Genomic DNA, 19,793 nt, shown 5'->3' with positions numbered 1-19,793 from the left:
CTAATGTAAATTGGGACTTACTCGGACTTCTTTATTCTTTTATTTCTATTATGTCAAAAATTAAGCAGGAAAGCAAGGTAAGGCTGCTTAAGTACTCATCAAACGAACCATTACGAGCCGGTGAACGATTCTGATCCGACTGATTGGACTGGATAGTGAACTATGAACTAGATTACTGAACTAGTTCAATTAAAAGAGCTGAACTATTGAACTAGATCTTTCAAATGAACTAGATTGTACAACTCTACCATTTCGCTGCTCAAATTTTTTGATCTACAGATCTCTGCGAAAAATTTGACAGTTCACGTTGAATATTTCTGCATATTGCTTCGTGTGCAATTTCTAATATTTTAAAGATTTTAAAGAATCCGTCTTGAAACTATATTAAAGGTAAGTTTTTTATATAATTAAATTAAAATATGCCTCTTGTATTCACAATTGGTAATATGTAATATGGTGAGCATGATGACATAAATTACTTCCATATGCAATTAAAATATGTTATGTTCATTGATGTTGGGATACAAGTTTGTTTTAATGATGTTTATATATTTTATGCCTACCTTAGGAATTAAGACATGAAGGTAAAATAAATACCAGTAGATATATTTATTTATTCATCAATATTTTGCGTTGTCCGTCAGAATAATAGATTTTGTTAATTTCAGTCCAGCACCGTTAAGACATCCAACAAGAAACGAAGGAGACGCCAGCAATCAAGAACTATGAATCCAGGGGAGATAACAACGACTGAAATTAATACAGAAATCAAATTGGAAGTTAAAGTGGAAACTGAATCAATTGTAAAGGTGGAAACAATAAAGAATCCACCGCCTGCATACTCGCCTGCAAATATACCAGTCCAGGCTCCAGTTTTAAACAATAGTGAAAAATCTCGAGAGGAAATAAAGGCAGAACGTGAAGCTAAAAAATTAGCCAAACAAGCAAAGAAAGCAAAAGGAAATCCAACCGGAGAGTCAAATAATACGCCTGCAGCAGCTGTTTCAACCGGCACTCTGACTAATACGGCAAAAACAAACGATAAAACAAATAGTAATATGGAAGGAGGTGAAGGAGAAAAGTCAAGGGAACAAATAAAAGCAGAACGTGAAGCAAAGAAACTAGCAAAGCAAGCCGCTAAAGCTGCAAAAGCTGGCGGTGGTGGAGCTACTACCGTGGAAAATGTTACTGGTCAAATGGCTCAGGTGAAAATTGCAGATAATGCGGCACAAAAATCTACAGAGCCATCGGTCACAGTTGCCGAAGGGGAGAAGGTATATATATATATTAGTCATATATAGAAAAAACATTAAGGCTAATAATGTCCGATACAGGTTCAAGTAGAATGGATGTGCATGAGAACTATATTTATTTTGTTAAACCCTTGCACACCCATACTACTGCTGTATATTTTAAGAGTTATTTGTCTTATTTTTCATTAATTCATTACTCTCGTTTGTTTGCTGTTGTAGAAAAAACCAGCCTTAAGCAAGGCAGAACGTAGAGCTATACAGGAAGCACAGAGAGCTGCAAAGGCACAAGCTCAAGCACAAAAAGCAGGTTCAGCCACGAATAAAAAAGTTGCAGCTAAATCGCCAGCAGTTGCAAAAGTTGCAGCCAAGACTGTACCGGTACCAGAAAAATCATCACCAACTAAAGTATCCAGCGGCAGTCCTAAACGTGCCGCCAGTACTTCACCCGTAAAAAGTGTTCGCTTCAACGATGGCAATGTAAAACTCTTTAGTCATCTCGAAAGACCAGCTACAAATGTAAATTTGTTTGTGAATAATCCACAAATTCATCCCAGCATTGCCAGGTTGGGAGAGCAATATGCCAAACGAGCAATTGTGGGTTCTAATGCAAGATGTTTGGCTTTCCTGAATGCCGTTAAAATGGTAAATTGTTCACAGAATTGAAAGGAAGTGTTATAAACGATTGTTGATTTTGATTTCAAAGGTAATACAAGATTTTGAGACACCACCCAAGAAGGAATTTTCTCGTAGTTTGGAATCGCTGCTTAGCACATCTGTTGAATATTTGCAAAAATGTCGCACATTGGCCGTATCTGTTATTAATGCCCACAAGAATTTGAAACAAGTTTTAATGCAGCTATCCAATGATCAACCCGAATCAGAGGTATTTTCACATTTTTTTTATTTTTAGAATAATAAGAAATTAACCTTTTTCGTTTTCATCCCTCCCTTACAGTTGAAAGAAAAATTGTTCACATTTATCGATACGTACATTGAAAATCAAATTGGCAAAGCTGCCCAGGCTATTAATTCCATGATGCAAAAGAAAATCAATAATGGTGATGTTATATTAACATTTGGGTGGTAAGTTTTATTGAAAGTAAATAATAATATAGTTGTTAGGCTGAGTAGTTACAGCTTTGTAACTAAGAGGAGAGGTAGCCAAAAAATGTAATTCGAAACATTCCAGTTGTAATTCGTAACATTTCATTTGTAATTCGATTTCCATTTCGTATTCGAATTATTCCATTTGAAATATGAATTATTCTATTTGTAATTTGAATTATTCCGTTTCAAATTCGAATTATTTTATTTGTGATTCGAATTATCCCATTTGTAATTCGAATTATTCCATTTGAAATTAGAAATAGAATAAATCGAATTATGAATAGAATAAATCGAATTACAAATGGAATAATTCGAATCACAAATACAATAATAGGAATTACAAATAGAATAATTCGAATAAGAAATAGAATAATTCGAATTTCAAATGGAATCATTCGAATTACAATTGAAATGTTCCGAATTACAACTGGAATTCTCGAATTACAACTAAAATGATTCGAATTACATCTGAAAAAGGTGTATAAATACCCCCTAAAGGTCGTCTATATCTTAGCTCGTAATATCCTCTATTCATTCAAAAAAATATTTCTCCATCGATTCATTATTCTTTTTCATTTTTTCAGCTCATCTTTAATAACCTTTATCTGCGAAGAAGCTCAAGCGCGCAATGTTGATTTTCGTGTTATTGTTGTTGACTCAAGACCCTTCTGTGAAGGTCAGGAATTATTACGTCGCCTTACAGCCAAAGAAATACCCTGCACTTACGTCTTAATTAATGCCGTTAGTTTTGTTATGCCCGAAGTCACAAAGGTTCTATTGGGTGCACATGCCCTGTTGGCCAATGGTTATGTTATGGCTCGTACCGGTACAGCACAAGTAGCCTTGGTGGCTCGTTCCTTCAATGTTCCAGTCTTGGTATGCTGCGAAACACACAAATTCAGCGAACGTTTTCAAACAGATGCCATTGTCTATAATGAATTGGGCAATCCTGATGATATTGTTGTTGATGATAAATGTTGTCTCTCGAATTGGCAGGCCAAACATAAAATGTCACCGTTAAATTTAAATTATGACATAACACCACCCGAATTGGTAACAGCTGTGGTCACAGAAGTATCAGTTTTACCGTGTACAAGTGTTCCGGTTATATTGCGTATGAAACCAGATTGGTCTATTGTTTAGGAGTGCAGCAGCACAGGGTTACTAATTTACGTGGAATGATGTTCAATGATTCATTCATTCTACTTTGCTGGTTATACCCACATAGCGTGTTGTAAGCTATGCTACCTTTTGTTACTTTGTCTCCTTTTTATTATATATGTAAAACAATAAACTTTAAATTATAAACCTTTAATGATCATTTACACTGCCACGATAACCATGATTAAACCAATAAACTCTTATGGTAAAAAAGTAAATTAAATCACAAAGGCTCAAAATACTGACACCCAAAAACGCGGACATGACATTATAGAGGCTAACTGTAAGTACATAATGATTGAATAAATTATGATAAATAAATTACTTAACAAATTATTCAATTTACCAGCATAGTCTAAATTTGAGTACATTACGCTTCTTTCGAAAGAATCCATTGGTGGATATTCTATGGTCAAAATAATTGTGCCTGAATTATTTGTTGCTAAAGGAAAATTGGAAACCTGTAAAACATTTCAAAATTAAAACTAGAATACAATTCGCAATTCCACAAATAAATTTACTACCTCCGTTACAATAATCTGGCCAATACAATTTGGATAACATTGACATGTTAAATTCATTGGCAATGATTTGGAATTTGAATGTAAATTACGAATTTCTTTTGCATGTCTATGGACACAGTTTAAACCTATCACATTGCAGATGGGCACTTGAGTCACACCTACAAATTTGGCTAGATTGCGATTAAAATAGAAATGAGGTATGCATTGACATTTTTCAATAATATAATTAGCTCGACATTCCATTAAGCATAGGTTTTGTGAATAAGTTGTGGGAAACATGGCAAGACTTGAAGGAGTTATGCCATGGCAACGTCTTTCATCTATACTTGTTTCACTGAAATAAAGAAAATGGTTTAAGATAGCATTCAATTATTAATTATGTTTTGTTGCAGCAAGAACATTAATTATTTACCAACCTCATCAGATTTTCTTGATATGACATTTCCTTAATGCCTGCTACCAAAGTGGTTCCCAATTGCGTACCACTTACAATTACAGCTGCTCTTGTCCAAGTTGTTGGTAGCTCATAAGGTGAATGTACAAATATTCCCATCTTTCCTTTTATGTTATGTTTAATTGTCATTTTTATGGGAAAACTATTGCTGAAGTTGAATGTGTGTGGCAAATTAATGAAGGATTGGTTTATATGATGCAGATCATTCCAATTTCTAAGAGTAGAAATGCACATTAATTTTTATTATGCCATGTTTTTTGTTGTTGTTATAATCATACTTTGTATTCATTTCTTTGTCCAAAAAGTTCCTTATCGTATAACAAATGCCAAGATCGGTCATTACTTTTACAGCGGAGATTCCATTATATTCCACACTGTAGATCTGTGATAGACTAAATATATTTTTAGTATGTATTTAATTTTCTTTTTTAATAAAGCGCTTACTTGAAAATAAGCTCCATATAATTCGTGGATGGTATATTATCTAATGACATCTTGAAGTATTCAGCTCGTCGAGCATTTACGTTTGATAGTTTTTTAATGAACTCGGTCATTTCATTGGTGCTGGTTTCATTGAATTGGCTACTTTGCAATAAGAAGGATATATAACATTTTGAAAAAGAAAAAAAGGCGTTAAGTTTGACCGTATTGACAATTCGTAGAATTTGGCTTCCCTTAGCAATACATTTATTAAAAACGGAGTCAACGCGCAATGGTCTTTATGACCGTCTTATATTGCCCAAAACTAAGCTCGTGAATGCAATTTATGGGTCTATCTTGTATTGCCACTAAACTGGAGTTGCGTTGTCAGTTGTCTGCGTGACTGAGACGAAATGTTGTACCATTAATGTCAACTCAACTGGGTGGTCGATAAACATGTTATCGATCAGTGTTTTTTCAAACTTGTGACCTCTATTCGCCAAAAAAAAAAAAAAAAAAAAAAAAAAAAAACTATTTAAAATAATTTGCGCTTTGGATAACTCTTTTGTGTATTCTGGACAATATTTTAATATTTTGGCTGAGTTTTCGAGCAAATTTGGAAAACAACCCAAGATTGGAATATAACCCAAGATTGGAATAAATCTGCACTGTAAGCTGATGATCATGTGGAAAGATCTGTATAATCAGTAAATTATTTCAGGTTTAAGGCGTATTTTCGATTGCCAAAGCATGCCGTAGTTTACGTTGTGGAAACGTTAAAGGATGACTTCAAAGTAAGTTACAGATCAAGAGCAATACCCCCACTTTTAAAGGTGTGCGCAGCGTTGCGATTCTTTGAGGACGGAAGTTTCAAAAAGTCCCATGGCAATGATTTCAACAATTGCATGGCTCAGTCTACATTGTCGAGAGTATTGAAGGAAGTTGCACACTTGCTAGAGGACAAATTGTGTGTTTCGAAGTTGACAGAGGAGGAAAAAAGCAAAATAAAAACCATTTTTATTCGAAAACGAAATTCCTTGGTGTAATTAGGAGGATGATCGTCATTTGTACTTAAACTGAACCTACTGTATTTGTCACCAAATTCATTTGAAAAAGATTTGCTGCTGTCCGTTCCAAAGGCGATAAATTCACTTATTGTGATGGACCACCATCAGTGTCGTTGAAGTTTATTTTTTTTTAGGCCTTTTTTCAACTTTGCTTTAAAGCGAATCCAGACTCTGCCACTCTTCAGGTGTTCGTGTTGGAGGTTCATGGCTGTTTAAACTGTCCGAAATGGACCTCCACGCTTGATCCGCTGTGGCTTTGGTTTCACCAAAACTCCCGAACTCCTTGGGCTAAGTTTGAATTTTCACTCAGTTTGTCAATTAATATTTCGAACTGCTGCTTTGTCGTTATTTTCACCATATTGATACACAAAATTAATGTTTATTTTTCTTCTATTTTACTTCTTGTTTCTTCAAAAATGTTCACTGCAACTGAAAATTTGTGGTTGCTGAAAAACAGCCGCTTCGTCAACTGAGATTCGCAACTTCAGTTGAGAGTTGCCATACGTGGATCAATTTTGACAACTGGCAACGCCACTCAACGATAATTGTTATCGATGATCGACCACACTTATATTTATGGGTCGATCCGTATTGCGACACAAGTCGCGTTGTCAGTCGTCTCTGCGAAAAAATTTAAATTTTGTATTACGTAAAGCGATAGAAATTAATCGCTGATAACTTGTTATCGGCGATGTAGCGAAGCGTTTTTTGTTTTGATTTGAATAAATGAGAAAAAAATATCAGAACAAATTGTAAAATAAAATATAATTAAAAAAATTAAGTTTCAGTGTTTTATTTAGAAATGCAGGAAACAATTTGTCGTTAAGCCTCAATAAATATATTATTTCTCATGATGGAATCTCTCAAATAAAACGCTTGCCGTTTAATTTTGCCACTATTTATAAATTAAATGCAAGCGTTTTATTTGAGAGATTCCATCATGAGAAATAATCAGCCTTATTACGGTTGGCGTAGTCGTATCGAAAATTGCAAATTGACGTGTCGTAACGTCTAATTGGTATTATGTATGTCGTACACGACATTTTCGCAACGACTAATTGGTATTATGTATGTCGTATACTAGATATTACAACTCTGTATGCCATTCTTTTACAATTTTGCTACCACGGGAGGCGTTTTATTACGAGAAACGCTGTGAAATTGGTCGTTAGAGATTTTGTTGACGACAACAGACAAATTTCTTAAAACGTTAATAAAAACGAACAAATAAAATGGATTTAAACAAAAGGTATGTGTCTATATTACAAAAAGATTATATATTCGTATAAATTTTATAATATTATAACAAAAGTCACCACCAAAAAGCAGTTTGACACAATGGTCCAGATTTTGCAGAACAATCCAAATTCGGTCAGAGGTTACAGCAATGGAATAAAAAAATTAACGTGAAAGAAGAGTGGAATAAAATTAGTACGCAACTCAACATTTTAGGACCGCCAGTACGAACAGGTGAGGGTTGGATGAAAGTCTGGGCTGACTACAAATTCATGTTAAGGAAGAAGTTAGTTCACAATAAGGCGGAATGTCGTGCTACAGGTGGAGGATCCTTCAAGCAGAACATACTAACAGACACGGAAGAAGCAGCATCTTTTTTGGTAACTGCCTTCAGCAAGTATCCGCATTGTTGCTGAGAGTTTCACTACATTTGGTTACACACGTCGCCCTTATCTGATCATAAAGATCGGGATCAATTTGCTCGAGAACATATTTGAATGCATCCTTAGTAAGCCTGAAGTAACTAACAAATATAAAAAAACATGAACATTTTTCCTTTTTTCATTTAAGTGTTTACTTACTGAGTATCAGTCATGGAAAATATGTTTGATTCTTGCGTAACTGTTTTCGTCTTACGTTTAAATCGTTCGGAGTATATTCATACTTATCGTCAGATATAAAATAACCCACACTTAACATTTTTATGGTTTATTAATAAATAATTGTTTTTTATTTTAACTGGTGCTATTTTTTGTTTTCTTTTTTATAGCAGGGTGGCGTGTAATAGTTGAAAATGTTAATAATCTTCAACACCCTGTATTTTTGCAATCTATTAGTCCCAATTTACATTGGGCGAGTTTACTTGCGGCAATTGTCAGTTTGTAGGTGAGAGAGGGTGCTGAGAGGCAAAGGGTTACCATATGCCTCACCTCTCTCTCCTACAAAATGACAATTGCCGCAAGTAAACTCGCCCAATGTAAATTAGAACTTACAAAACAGACGTAGTCGAAAATTTTACATAATACCAAAAATTATTGACTACGACAACGCCTACGACTACGTCTACGACACTTGAACGCCTACGACAACGACAACCGTAATAAGGGTGAATATATTTATTGAGTTTGTTTTGTTTTAGTTGAAGATTCAATCATATGATTGTTTAAGTCTGGAGTTTCCCCCATTGGCTTAACTTCATCACTTTCCTCTTTGCAGAGAAAAATGTTTACAAAACGCACTGACAGCTTGCAAAATTTACTGATCGCTACCAATATCATGATTTCATCCCGGCGAAGGGAATTATCAATTGGCTTTTCAGTTTTTGAAATGATGATTTTTTAGTGAAAACTTGAACTCTTTAAGCATCGAGTATTCTCATGTTAATGAGAATGATGCTCACTTTTCGGCTTTCCCAAAAAAAACCCAGAACAAAATATTTGCAAGCTGACAGCACGATTCAACTAAGAAATCATCGATTTCTGTTAAGTTGAAATAACATCAACACAGTTACCTGTGAGTATGTCGTTGGAATTTTATTTTCCAAAATTCCGTTTTGCGCGAGCCTTCGCTGTTCTTTGTTTGTTTTGTTTTAGTTGAAGATTCAATCATATGATTGTTTAAGTCTGGAGTTTCCCCCATTGGCTTAACTTCATCACTTTCCTCTTTGCAGAGATGAAATCACGATATTGGTAGCGATCAGTAAATTTTGCAAGCTGTCAGTGCGTTTTGTAAACATTTTTCTCTGCAAAGAGGAAAGTGATGAAGTTAAGCCAATGGGGGAAACTCCAGACTTAAACAATTATATTTATTGAGGCTAAGCGACAAATTATTTCCTAGTTTTAAGTGCATATCAAAATAAAACACTGAAACTTATGGGTCGATTCCGTATTGCGAGGCGAGTCATGTCGCGTCGTCTATAGTCTCTGTGACAAAATTTAAAAAATGCACTACGTAAAGTGATAGCAAATAATCGTCGATAACAAGTTATCGGTGATGTAGCGGAGCGTTTTCTTGTTTTGATTTCAATAAATTAGAAAAAAATATCAGAACAAGTTGTACACAAAAGTTATAGTTTTCTAAAATGATAAGCTCAGTGGGACTTTTTTTGATGATAGTGAAGAAGATATATGGTCTGTTCCAGTACTGCAAGAATCTACTAATTTTTACTATTTTTTCCGATAACATAAAGGAAAAAATGTTATCGTAGTAAAAAATAGTAGCTTCTTGCAGGTTCTGGAACAGAGCAATATTTAACGTAGCATCTATCAGACGACACTTAAGAGATAAATCTAATTCTTTAGAATTGTCATCAGTATTGCGCGTTTGTTTGGTTTCCAACATTCATCAAAATAATTTTATTTTTTTAGGTTTAAAGCCTATTTTCGGCTTCCAAAAGACGCTGTTATTTATATAGTGGAGGCATTAAAAATGACTTCAAAAAACCCACAGATCAACAGCAATACAGCCACTACTTAAAGTGTGTGCTGCTTTAAGGTTTGCAGAAGGAAAGAAGCTTTCAAAAATCTCATGGCAATGACTTTAACCTCCGGATGGCTCAACCCACATTGTCAAAGGTATTAAGCGAAGTTCTGGAGTTAATAGAGAAAACTGTGTACAATTTAGATTGTTTCCAAATTAACAGAAGAGGAAAAGCGTCAAAATAAAAATTATTTTTATACAAAAACAAATTTCACGGGAGTTGTCGGATGCATTGACGGAACTCACGAATGTACATATAATGCGACCAAAGGAAGATGTTCGTCATTTATATCTGAATAGTAAAGGATATTTTAGTTTAACCGTTTTGTCAATTTCTACTTCATTTTGAGGTTTTTCATTTTCTACCTTAGCAGATTCTCTAATTTCACTGTTATTATTCTCCCATGTCTCTTCAATTCCGTAGATCGCACCTGCAGGATTTGAAACATTAATTTGCAGTAAGTCTGCTACCGCTTGCTCCATCGACGACAAAGATATTTCTTGTGATGGTCCACCTCCTGTAGCTGTAATGTTCTTATTTTAAGAAATTTTTTTCTTTTGTTTGGATTTAAAATGAGTCCATACTCTGTTCCATTCATCTGGTGTACACACACAACTATTTAATTGCTCCACAACATCCTTCCACACCTCATCAAAAGTGGCTTTAGTTTCGCCAAAAAGCCTGACTCCACGAGCTACGTTCAAATTGCCGTTTTGTTGTTGTAGCAGGTAGGCTGCAACCGTATGTTTTTCCCTGTAGATGGAATGTAAAATCTCAATTAGATATGATTGTGTGCTGGTGTGTTATGTGTGGAGTGGGTGTGTATTGGGATATTGGTTGTGTGGGTGAGGGATATGAGTGTGTGCCGTTTTGTAGTAATTTTTACCAATATAAAGGCCGATAGCCCTAGTTGCTAGTGCTTTTTTTATAATTTTTATTATGATTTTTAATTGTAATAAACATTTCAAAAATAAAATAAATAAATACCAATATAAGTACTGAAACCCCAAAAAATGTATATAATATTAAATAAATTCACTTAAAATAAATGAAAATGTGATCTACGATTCATTTTTTCGTTTTTATTCGTTTGCAAAAATGCACGGCGACAGCTAATTTGTTGTCGCCGGAAAATGAACTTTATGGCGACAGAATTTGACGTCGTCGGGCGACTTTTGCCATACGTAATGGAAAAATTGCAACTGGCAACGCGACACGACTTGCGTCGCAATACGGAATCGACCCATTAATTTTTTAAAATTATATTTTATTTTTAACTTTTTAGTAAATACATTTTTTTGACCACTGAGAACAAAATTATAGACAATTTAGGCCGAAAATTTATATAACAAGTAAAAAAGTATCAGTCGGCTTTGCCGACAGAGATATACCCTCAGCATGGGCAAATTGAAACACTTTTTTCACAAAAAACTTTTGTAGTTAGGGGGTTTCAAAATTTTGGTCGTATGAACCGCAAAAATGTTGATTAGGATTAAAGTTCAAAATTTTTGCGGAAAAGGTACTTAAAGGAATGGACCGACGTAGACCATGGGGGTGCCATAGGGGGTTTTTGCACCCTTCGGGCTGTTTTCTCAAGAAGTATGGACTTGCCCCGGAAACAAATTTTACCATCGTAATTGAGGCAGCGAATTTAAGCTGCTTCAACAAAAATCAAAGTGATTCAATAGCAGGTCTTAAAGTGAACTTATCCAAAATTTTGTGTGGCAGGTACGGGATGGAGTGGACAAATATAGTCCATATTCGAACCTGATCTATATCTGGTAGATATTATGAGAATGTGTAAAGTATGGACCAAATCGGTCACTCCCATCAAGAGTTATCGTGCGCACAATTTTTCCGAATATTTTTGAACTTTTGTGGGGTAGGTACCTGAAGGAGTGGACCGATATGGCTTATCTACGATCTTAAACTAAGTTTGGTAACAATATTAAGAAGGCCAAATTTTGGCCGGAATCGGCATTTCTGTTCGAGAATTATCTTGCGGTTCCACCAATAAACATGGTGTCATAGGGTTTGTTTTTCAACTTTCAGGCTATTTTTCAGGAAGTATGGACTTGCCCCTGAGGAAACTTGTACCTTCGTATAGGGGACAGTGAATACAAGATGTTACAACAAAAACCAAGGCGATTCGTGAGCAGGTCCTAAACTGAACTTTTCCGAAATTTTGTGTGGGAGGTACTCGAAGGAGTTTACCGATTGAGTCCACATTGGAACCTCATCTAAGTCTGGTAGAAATTTCATAATGTGCAAAGTAATGACCAAATCGGTAACTTCCTTCAAGAGTTATCGTACGCACAAATTTTCCGAATATTTTCGAACTTTTGTGGGGAAGGTAACGGAAGGAGTGGACCGATATAATCCATCTTTGAACTTGAACTAAGTTTGGACAAAATATTACGAAAGCCAAATTTTGGACCGAATCGGCAGATCCGTTCGAGGGTTATCTTGCGCTCCAACCATTACACACGGTGTCATAGGGTTTTTTGTAACTTTCAGGCTATTTCCTCAGGAAGTATGGACTTGCCCCTAATGAAACTTACAGCATCGTATAGAGGACAGCGAATACAACTTGCGTAAACAAAAATCAAAGCGATTCGAGACCAGGTCCTAAACTGAACTTTTCTGAAATTTTGTGTGGGAGGTACCCGAAGGAGTGGACCGATTGAGTCCATATTGAAACCTCATCTAAGTTTGGTAGAAATTACACTATGTGCAAAGTATGGACCAAATCGGTTATTCCCTACAAGAGTTATCGTGCGCACAAGTTTTGCTACAATTTTTGAACATTTGTGGGGGAGGTACCTGAAAGAGTGGACCTATATGGCCCATCTTCGAACTTATATCGAATCTGGACAAAATAATTCGATACCCAAAATTTGAACCGAATCGATTGATCCGTTCGAGAGTTATCGTGCGGACCAGCCAGACAGACGGACAGAGAGACAGACGGACGGACATTGCTAGATCTACTGAAAATCCTTAAATCCTTAAAACACTTGAAATCGGGTTGTACCACTATATGGGGGCTATATCAAAACCTGGACCTATGTCAAGAGAGAAGTTTCTATACCATTGGGGACTCCAAATGCCAAGTTACAGCTGATTCGGCCTCAAAATGAAGATAAAATCCTCATAATACTTGAAATCTGATGGTACCGCTATAATGGGCTGTAGGAAAAATTGGGCCCATATTCATGTATTGTCATCCAAAGCTGAAAAGTGTGCAAAGTTTCAGTTCGATTGGTCAACTGCAACTGTGTGGAAAATGAGTTACCAGAGTTGAAATGCAAGTTAAATAAAACACTGTAAAGATGGTAACAAGTAAGAAAAGCGTTAAGTTCGGTCGGGCCGAACTTTTTATACCCTCCACCACAAATTTCAGCCATTTCGGTGGATTAATGTGGCCACAACCTTCAAAATAACCGAAAATCGGAAGGTACCGTTCTATAGGGACTATATGATGGCGTGGACCTTTACCTACAAAATTTCTGGGGGAAAGTTTTATACCCCAACGGAGACTAAATACCTAATTTCAGCCAACTCAGTGTGATAATGAGGCCAAAACCTTCAAAACACCGAAAATCGGGAGATCTCGTCCTATGGGGGCTATATCAAAACGTGGACCTATATAAAAATTTTATGGTAGAAATGTTTCTTAGCCTCTGGAAACACAAAATACAAAGTTACAACTGATTCTGTCGTCAAATGGGACTAATACATATAACATGCGTTATATGGGGGCTATACCAAAACCTGGACCTATATAAACCAACTTTGGTAGGAGTGTTTTTTGGCCTCTGGAGACACAAAACACCAAATTACAACCAATTCGGTGGTAAAATGGGACAAATATCTTAAAAATTCCTAAAAACGACGACGCGTCACGCGTCATTTTGTATGGGGGCTATACGAAAGGGTGAACCTACATAGCCCGCTTTCAATACCAAAAATCCTACGTACAAATAATAGATTTTCCCAAAATTTGATCCACCTACGTCAATCCGTTCGGACGCTAGAGTGATTTCCACAGACGGACACACGGACGGACATGGCTATATCGATGTAGAATTGCACGCTGATCAAGAATATATATAGTTTGTGGGGTCTACAATGATTATTTCGAGTAGTTACAAACGTAGTGACAAACTTAATATACCCCCATCCTATGGTGGAGGGTATAAAAATGGACCAATATTGCTTTTGATTTAATATTCCTTTATTGTCATCCAAATTTGCAAATTTGAAAAGTGTGCAAAGTTTTAGTCAGATTGGTCAACGGCAACTGTGTCAAAATTGAGTTACCAGATTTGAAATGCCATTAAAATAAAACACGTTAAAACACTGTGAAATGGACCAATCTTTGTGTTAATTTCATATTCATGTATTGTCATCCAAATCTGAAAATTGTGCAAAGTTTCAGTTCGATTAGTCAACTGCAACTGTGTGGAAAACGAGTTACCAAATTTGAACTAAATCGTAATAGGTAATTCTCTTGTTAACTGCATAAATAGCTACTAAATCGCACTACAGTTCCTTAGTATCATGTCACCGACAGTCATGAACAAAATACAAAATTAACGTAGTTTAAATATAACAATTATTTTTACTTACCTCACAAAGTTTCTAATCTTCGCCGCATCTAATATTTGTTGTGGGCACATTGTTAAAGATGGATATAAAGTATTTAATTGCATATAATCAACATTATATGTTATAGCGGAATTACGAGATTGATATAGATTTAATATTCTTAAACCACAATCAAATCCGAACATAAGCATTAATGTTAACGCTGCTAGCCAATAAATGCTAAAATGCAATAAAAAATAACTTTAACATATTATTTTCACAACAGCAATTCTTAAAAATTTTCAATAATAACAATTGTAGCATTTTATAAAATTTGATGGCATGTAATAAATATAAAGCAAAGTAAATTTGTAGAACTAGTTCAGTAGGCCTATTATGTAACTTTTATCGATTGAAAAGTTGTTAAAATTTCTTTTGTTTTTTTTTGTAACAACTACAGAAAAAACAAATGAAATTATTGTAAAACAAGTAAGAAAAGGCTATAGTCGGACGGAGCCGACCATGGGATACCCTGTACCACTATCCCTGGACAATCGCTCTTTTATATATTTTATATTTGGAACCCTTAGTATAATAAAATTAATTACGACCTTTCAAATTAAACACAAGGTTGTTAATGCAAATTTGGTCAGACGTTTGATTAAACACATTACGTTCGCCTGCGATTGAAATGTTTAATAAACTTCGCTCAACAATGCGATTGTAAATCTGCTCCACAACGTGTTCACCCTTTTTCACCAGTTGTTTCAAATGGCCAAGCAAATTCTCAAAGGGGAAGGCGCTAATAGTTTCTAGAGAGTTGAATTGCATTGCTTGGTTGCTTAGGTGCGTTAGGCAATGGAAATTAAACGTCACCATAGATAATGTATAGATGGATGGAACATCAGATACAAAGTCATTCAGCAAAGCAGACGCTAATTCATTTTTTTCGTGACAGTATTTCTCATAAAGTAGAAGACGTATTGCAACGCTCAAAAGTAAAAAGTGTTTATATCTTGCAGGGTCTAAAATAGAGCTGGCAAACCATCGATATTCCCAACATTAGATATTTTCGATATAATGTTTTAAAATATCGATTGCTATCGATATTATCGTTAAGTTGTCATCGCCATTAATTTGGAGATAAAAATGGCGGAAATGTCAATAATTTTTTTGAAATTATGCAAAAGTAGTTCATAGAAATGTAAAGGAGAATAAACAAATGCTTTTATTTAAAAAAAAATGTAAAAAAATGCATTTTATTTTACCGAAAAATGTGTACGTGTGACTACGGACTTACTTTCTTACACACACATAACCGAAAAGCAGCGAAATTTCTATTTATTTCAATGGATTTCAGGTTAGGGGTTTTTATTCCGATAATATCGATAGGCAAAACTATCTATCGATATTGAATTTTTAAATAACAATCGATATTATCGATAGTGCCATCGATTTTTTGCCAGCTCTAGTCTAAAATGTCTTTTAAAACAATAGGACCAGAGTACAACAAAAATGTTCGAAACTCAGAAGCTTTGAATCTTTCCAAATCATCAAGAGATCTTGGTTTTCGTTTAATTTCTGTTGGTATTAACTTTCTTAATGACAATAATTTTGAACTAATAAGACCAATATTGGTACGATCTAGAGAAAACGGATGTCCTCTTACTCTAGTAAGTGCCACTAGTAACATTTTCATAACACCAAGACAAACTACATGCTTATAGTCAAAAGGGAATTGACTGACCATATCAATCGGTAAATTTTCAAGAATTAACCTGTCTTTTATATTGTGGTGTTCTGTATATACCCGATTTCTAAAATCGTGATCAGTTCGAGGAACGTTTTCAGACCGCAAAAAAATAATCCTTCTTTGAAACGATTGGCCTTTCTGAGTGCATTTATTGCAACTGTAAAAACCGGAATGATGTTTTGTTCCTAAAATAAAGGCACGGGCTGGTGCATCGCAAACAAAGGCCCTAACATTTATATTGAAATATTTATTATGATATATCATACCCTCGCTGATTAAAAGTTGTAGTTCTTCTACAAACTCTTTGAGGTATAAGCTGGGATCTCGAGGTTTTGAGGAACCCGCGTATATACCAGCCACCAATACAGGTTTTGTTCCATGAACATTTATTAATATGGGCCACGCCTGTTTAAGTGAACTTTTAAGTTTAAGCAGCCCATTATAACGATCCACCACGCGGGCCCTACTTCCTCCAGGAGTGGCTACCTCCTTGCGCCGGCCGTGCTCAGTCTTGGGGCAGTTCTTTCCCTTTGGAAGTAGACACGGTTTCGTACACACAAAAGTTAAAATAAGGTAGCTCTTTATATAGATAGAACAGAAAACGAATAGTATTTGAAAAAGAGGAAATAGAAGGGAGAGGGGGAAATAAAAGATGATGATGTTACTATGGGGGACAGTTATAGATGGTATATTACTGTCTCAGCTTACCCACCATACCATGCTGATTTTATTATTCAGCCCTAAAAACCTCTTACTTACAAACCTTTACTTTTCGCAAATAATAATGACTTAAACTTAACAATTCATTATAATTATATTTAATAATTAAGTAAACAATAGTATGAATTAATATTGACGTTCATAGAAATGATCCAATAGAATGAATTATTATCGATATATTAACTAATGTAAATTGTAAGACGTAAACAAAATTAAAATACTAAATATCCCGATGTAGTGTTGTGTCAGTTGTCTTTTTAAGATTTTTTTTATATAATAATGATTGATGAGCTAATGCAAACGTAATAAATTTAATAACTCACCAGTAAACTCCCGCGATGTCATCAGGCCTGTTGACTTGCTGAGGTTGATCAATGGGTAAATAATATGTTCTTAATATATAGGTTTGCTTAGCTCAATCGTTATGTGTAACACAGGATAGTGCAAATGATTAAAAATAATATGCAAAATTGAAACAAAATTTAAAACTAGAATCCATGGTTGGCGTTATTAAATTGGTTGATTGTTTAAAATGGTTGATTAATTGCTTATAGGCTTGATTTCATAATTGTATAAAGATTGTTCCATAGGGGGTCCTCCATAAGGACTTTGGTTTTGCTCCCTCCTCAGCGGGAAACTTTCTTATTATTGATTATTTATCTATGTGTGCGACTGGTTAGTTAAAATTGTCACAAATTGTGTCCAAACTACTAAATTTTAAATCCAAATTTTCACATATTATTCTTGGACCGAATTAATTTGAAAACTGATTAATTCGTTTGAGATTAGTTGATGCTTTCAGAAAAGATTTCGAAATTTCAGGGTTAGGAATTTAGTTCTTTGAAAATTGTATTTTTCGCGATTATCGAAATTAGATCTCGTATTCGCCGATTCTGTAAGGAATCGGCAGCCAAAATGAAATCATTATTATACGAAATTATTGCGTGTCCTTTGATATTTCTCGCTTAAGGAAAAGTTCTTATTACACGAAATTATTGCGTTTTGAAAAATCCTTATTACTCGAAATTATTGCGTTTCCTTCGATATTCCGCGTTGTGAAAAATCCTTAATACATGTAATTCCTGTATGTCCTTCGGTATTCCCGATATAAAAAAAGGATGATAAATTCCAAAATTTTCTATTTGATTTCTTTCTTATTTATCCAGTTTAAATGAGAATGTCTTCAACGATGAAGTTTTCGATGTGAAAAAAATTTTAAAATTTTCAGCATAATATTTATGTAGAAAATTTTGGAAGTTTCCTAGGTCTGAATCGAATACAGTTTATAATTTTGTATAGTGAAATTACTTGTAAATTCCTGCTGCCACACCATCGATATTTACATTAAGGGTCTTTAATACCGTAGTATACGTAATCGCCAGGGTCAACAATACGTTTAACAATACTGCGCGGTGTAGATTTTAATGTACGTACGTCTTTTGGAAGATTGGGAATCTTTTCTGCCAACAATTCTGCCAGCGCCTTAAGGCATTGTAGAATAGGGAACTATTCTGATCTGAACCCGACCTCCATACAAAATTTCGTGACGATCGGTCCATAATGGACAGACGGACGGACGGACACACATATCAAATCGCTTTATCTCGTCGAGATATGAAGATTGGTATACCCCATTGGGGGTCTCCGACGAATATTTCGCGGTGTTACATGTATTTTTACCAAAACAAACTTATAATACCCTTTTCCACATTGTGGTATAGGGTATAATAAACAATGGGTAAACAAAAGAAATTTTAACAACTTTTCAATCGATACAAGTTACAGAATTCCTATCCAGGTTTAAGAAGTACCAAGGTAAGCAACTAGCAAAGACAGTAATGAAAATTCTTTGGCATTTATTTAATTACTTTGCAATCGAAGCCATATGGCCAATTCAAATATAATTACAATGAATCCACCTTACTTCATAGCTACTCTATAAATAAAATATTAAACATTATTATTTTACAAACTATACAAAAAAATTAAAAAAAAAAAACAATTGTATTGATTATAAGTTGTCTCTTTTACATTTTACTGGGCATGCGAAAAAAAAGCTGACTTCCTTAACGTCAGTTCCTTTGTTAATATCTGTAAATATCCTAAGCATCCTTATCCCTATCGCTGTGATACAGAATTAATGCGAATTGATGCGCATTTGAAACGCAGAATAGACACAAAATAGGCGCCAGGTAGAAATCTGATGCATTATGTAGATTTTGTAACAGTGTATATTTAAAACACTTTTACAATTTACGAGCAATAATTGAAACAAAGCAGTTTTATGACGTTTCGGAAGTCAGCCAAAGTATCTCCTTGTAGTACTTACAATTCACACCAATGTATATTTGTTCTTGCCAAATAGCCCATGCCATGCATAGGATTTCTGCTGGCGAAATCGACCAAATAACGAAATATTGTTTGCATCTTTGGTTTATGTAGAATGTCAACAAACATTGTTCTACTGCAGAATAGTAAAACGACCTGCTCACATTAAAAAATTGCAATTAAAACTACATTTTGTTCTAGTTTTTACTAAAGCATATATGGAGATATTTTTTATTTATTTATTTTTTCAAATACATTTTATTTTTTATATATATTTTGTTTTGGTAGGTATATTATTATTTCTAACAGGTTTGTAGTTTATCGATCAAATTTTATACGTTTTAATTTGATTATACATTAAGGTATTGATTTGTTTTCGAGATTTTTTCCATTAGATAAAATATTGTATGTTAATTTTTCTTCTTTGTATGGATGTGGGCTGTTGTTGTTATGTGTGACTGTAAAAAGGGGCGGTGAAATGAATTTAAAGTAGAGTGTGATTTTTAGATTAGAATAGTTATGGGCTTCCATTATTAGCCCATATTTTATTAGAATGGAATGAAATAAAAATTTACATTTTATATAATTTGTTTGTAGGTTTGAAGTATAGATTGCTTTTATCAATTCGAAAATACATGTGTTCCTAAACAAAGAGTTACCTTTTTAAAAAGCATGTCCTCTTTCAATGTGTCCATTCATAT

At 34.6% G+C, this 19,793-nt stretch overlaps 2 protein-coding genes across 5 annotated transcripts; one reads left to right on the top strand and one right to left on the bottom strand.

The window, feature by feature from the left end:
• Positions 1-261: 261 nt before the first annotated feature.
• eIF2Bdelta (eukaryotic translation initiation factor 2B subunit delta) lies at positions 262-3,739 on the top strand. 2 transcript variants are annotated; one of them, XM_073992535.1, is made up of 7 exons: positions 296-390; positions 569-584; positions 669-1,274; positions 1,473-1,895; positions 1,957-2,136; positions 2,209-2,336; positions 2,945-3,739. In XM_073992535.1, exons 2-7 carry the CDS (start codon positions 579-581, stop codon positions 3,501-3,503), a joined length of 1,902 nt encoding a protein of 633 aa, XP_073848636.1. In that variant the 5' UTR covers positions 296-390; positions 569-578; the 3' UTR covers positions 3,504-3,739. The 2 variants fall into 2 exon arrangements, with proteins under 2 accessions (XP_073848637.1, XP_073848636.1); XM_073992536.1 differs by lacking the exon at positions 569-584 and having other exon boundaries at positions 262-390.
• LOC141406659 (pickpocket protein 28-like) lies at positions 2,316-19,273 on the bottom strand. Of its 3 annotated transcripts, XM_073992540.1 has the most exons (10): positions 14,903-15,018; positions 14,334-14,531; positions 10,286-10,454; positions 10,067-10,224; positions 4,944-5,081; positions 4,778-4,891; positions 4,462-4,713; positions 4,046-4,379; positions 3,868-3,982; positions 2,316-3,802 (listed from the first exon to the last, which is right to left on the bottom strand). In XM_073992540.1, exons 4-10 carry the CDS (start codon positions 10,147-10,149, stop codon positions 3,672-3,674), a joined length of 1,167 nt encoding a protein of 388 aa, XP_073848641.1. In that variant the 5' UTR covers positions 10,150-10,224; positions 10,286-10,454; positions 14,334-14,531; positions 14,903-15,018; the 3' UTR covers positions 2,316-3,671. The 3 variants fall into 3 exon arrangements, with proteins under 3 accessions (XP_073848641.1, XP_073848639.1, XP_073848640.1); XM_073992538.1 differs by lacking the exons at positions 10,067-10,224; positions 10,286-10,454; positions 14,903-15,018 and adding an exon at positions 19,094-19,273; XM_073992539.1 differs by lacking the exons at positions 10,067-10,224; positions 10,286-10,454.
• Between the last annotated feature and the right edge of the window lie 520 nt (positions 19,274-19,793).

The sequence above is a fragment of the Musca autumnalis genome, unplaced genomic scaffold (assembly GCF_047663935.1).
Source record: "Musca autumnalis isolate F117 unplaced genomic scaffold, ASM4766393v1 scaffold_5, whole genome shotgun sequence".
Taxonomy (NCBI): Eukaryota; Metazoa; Arthropoda; class Insecta; order Diptera; family Muscidae; genus Musca; species Musca autumnalis.
The sequence above is the reverse complement of the archived record's forward strand: the minus strand, read 5'-3'. Positions and strand labels throughout refer to the sequence as shown.

What these genes read in the sequence shown, in the direction of transcription:
- eIF2Bdelta (XM_073992535.1), top strand. An exon ending in ATGATCAACCCGAATCAGAG is followed by an intron (nt 2,137 to 2,208) that starts GTATTTTCACAT and finishes CCTCCCTTACAG; the next exon opens with TTGAAAGAAAAATTGTTCAC. An exon ending in GTTATATTAACATTTGGGTG is followed by an intron (nt 2,337 to 2,944) that starts GTAAGTTTTATT and finishes TCATTTTTTCAG; the next exon opens with CTCATCTTTAATAACCTTTA.
- LOC141406659 (XM_073992538.1), bottom strand. Translation starts at nt 19,221, where the DNA reads ATGTTTGTTGACATTCTACATAAACCAAAGATGCAAACAATATTTCGT. An exon ending in TATATGGAGCTTATTTTCAA is followed by an intron (nt 4,892 to 4,943) that starts GTAAGCGCTTTA and finishes AAATATATTTAG; the next exon opens with TCTATCACAGATCTACAGTG. An exon ending in GCCAGATTATTGTAACGGAG is followed by an intron (nt 3,983 to 4,045) that starts GTAGTAAATTTA and finishes AATGTTTTACAG; the next exon opens with GTTTCCAATTTTCCTTTAGC.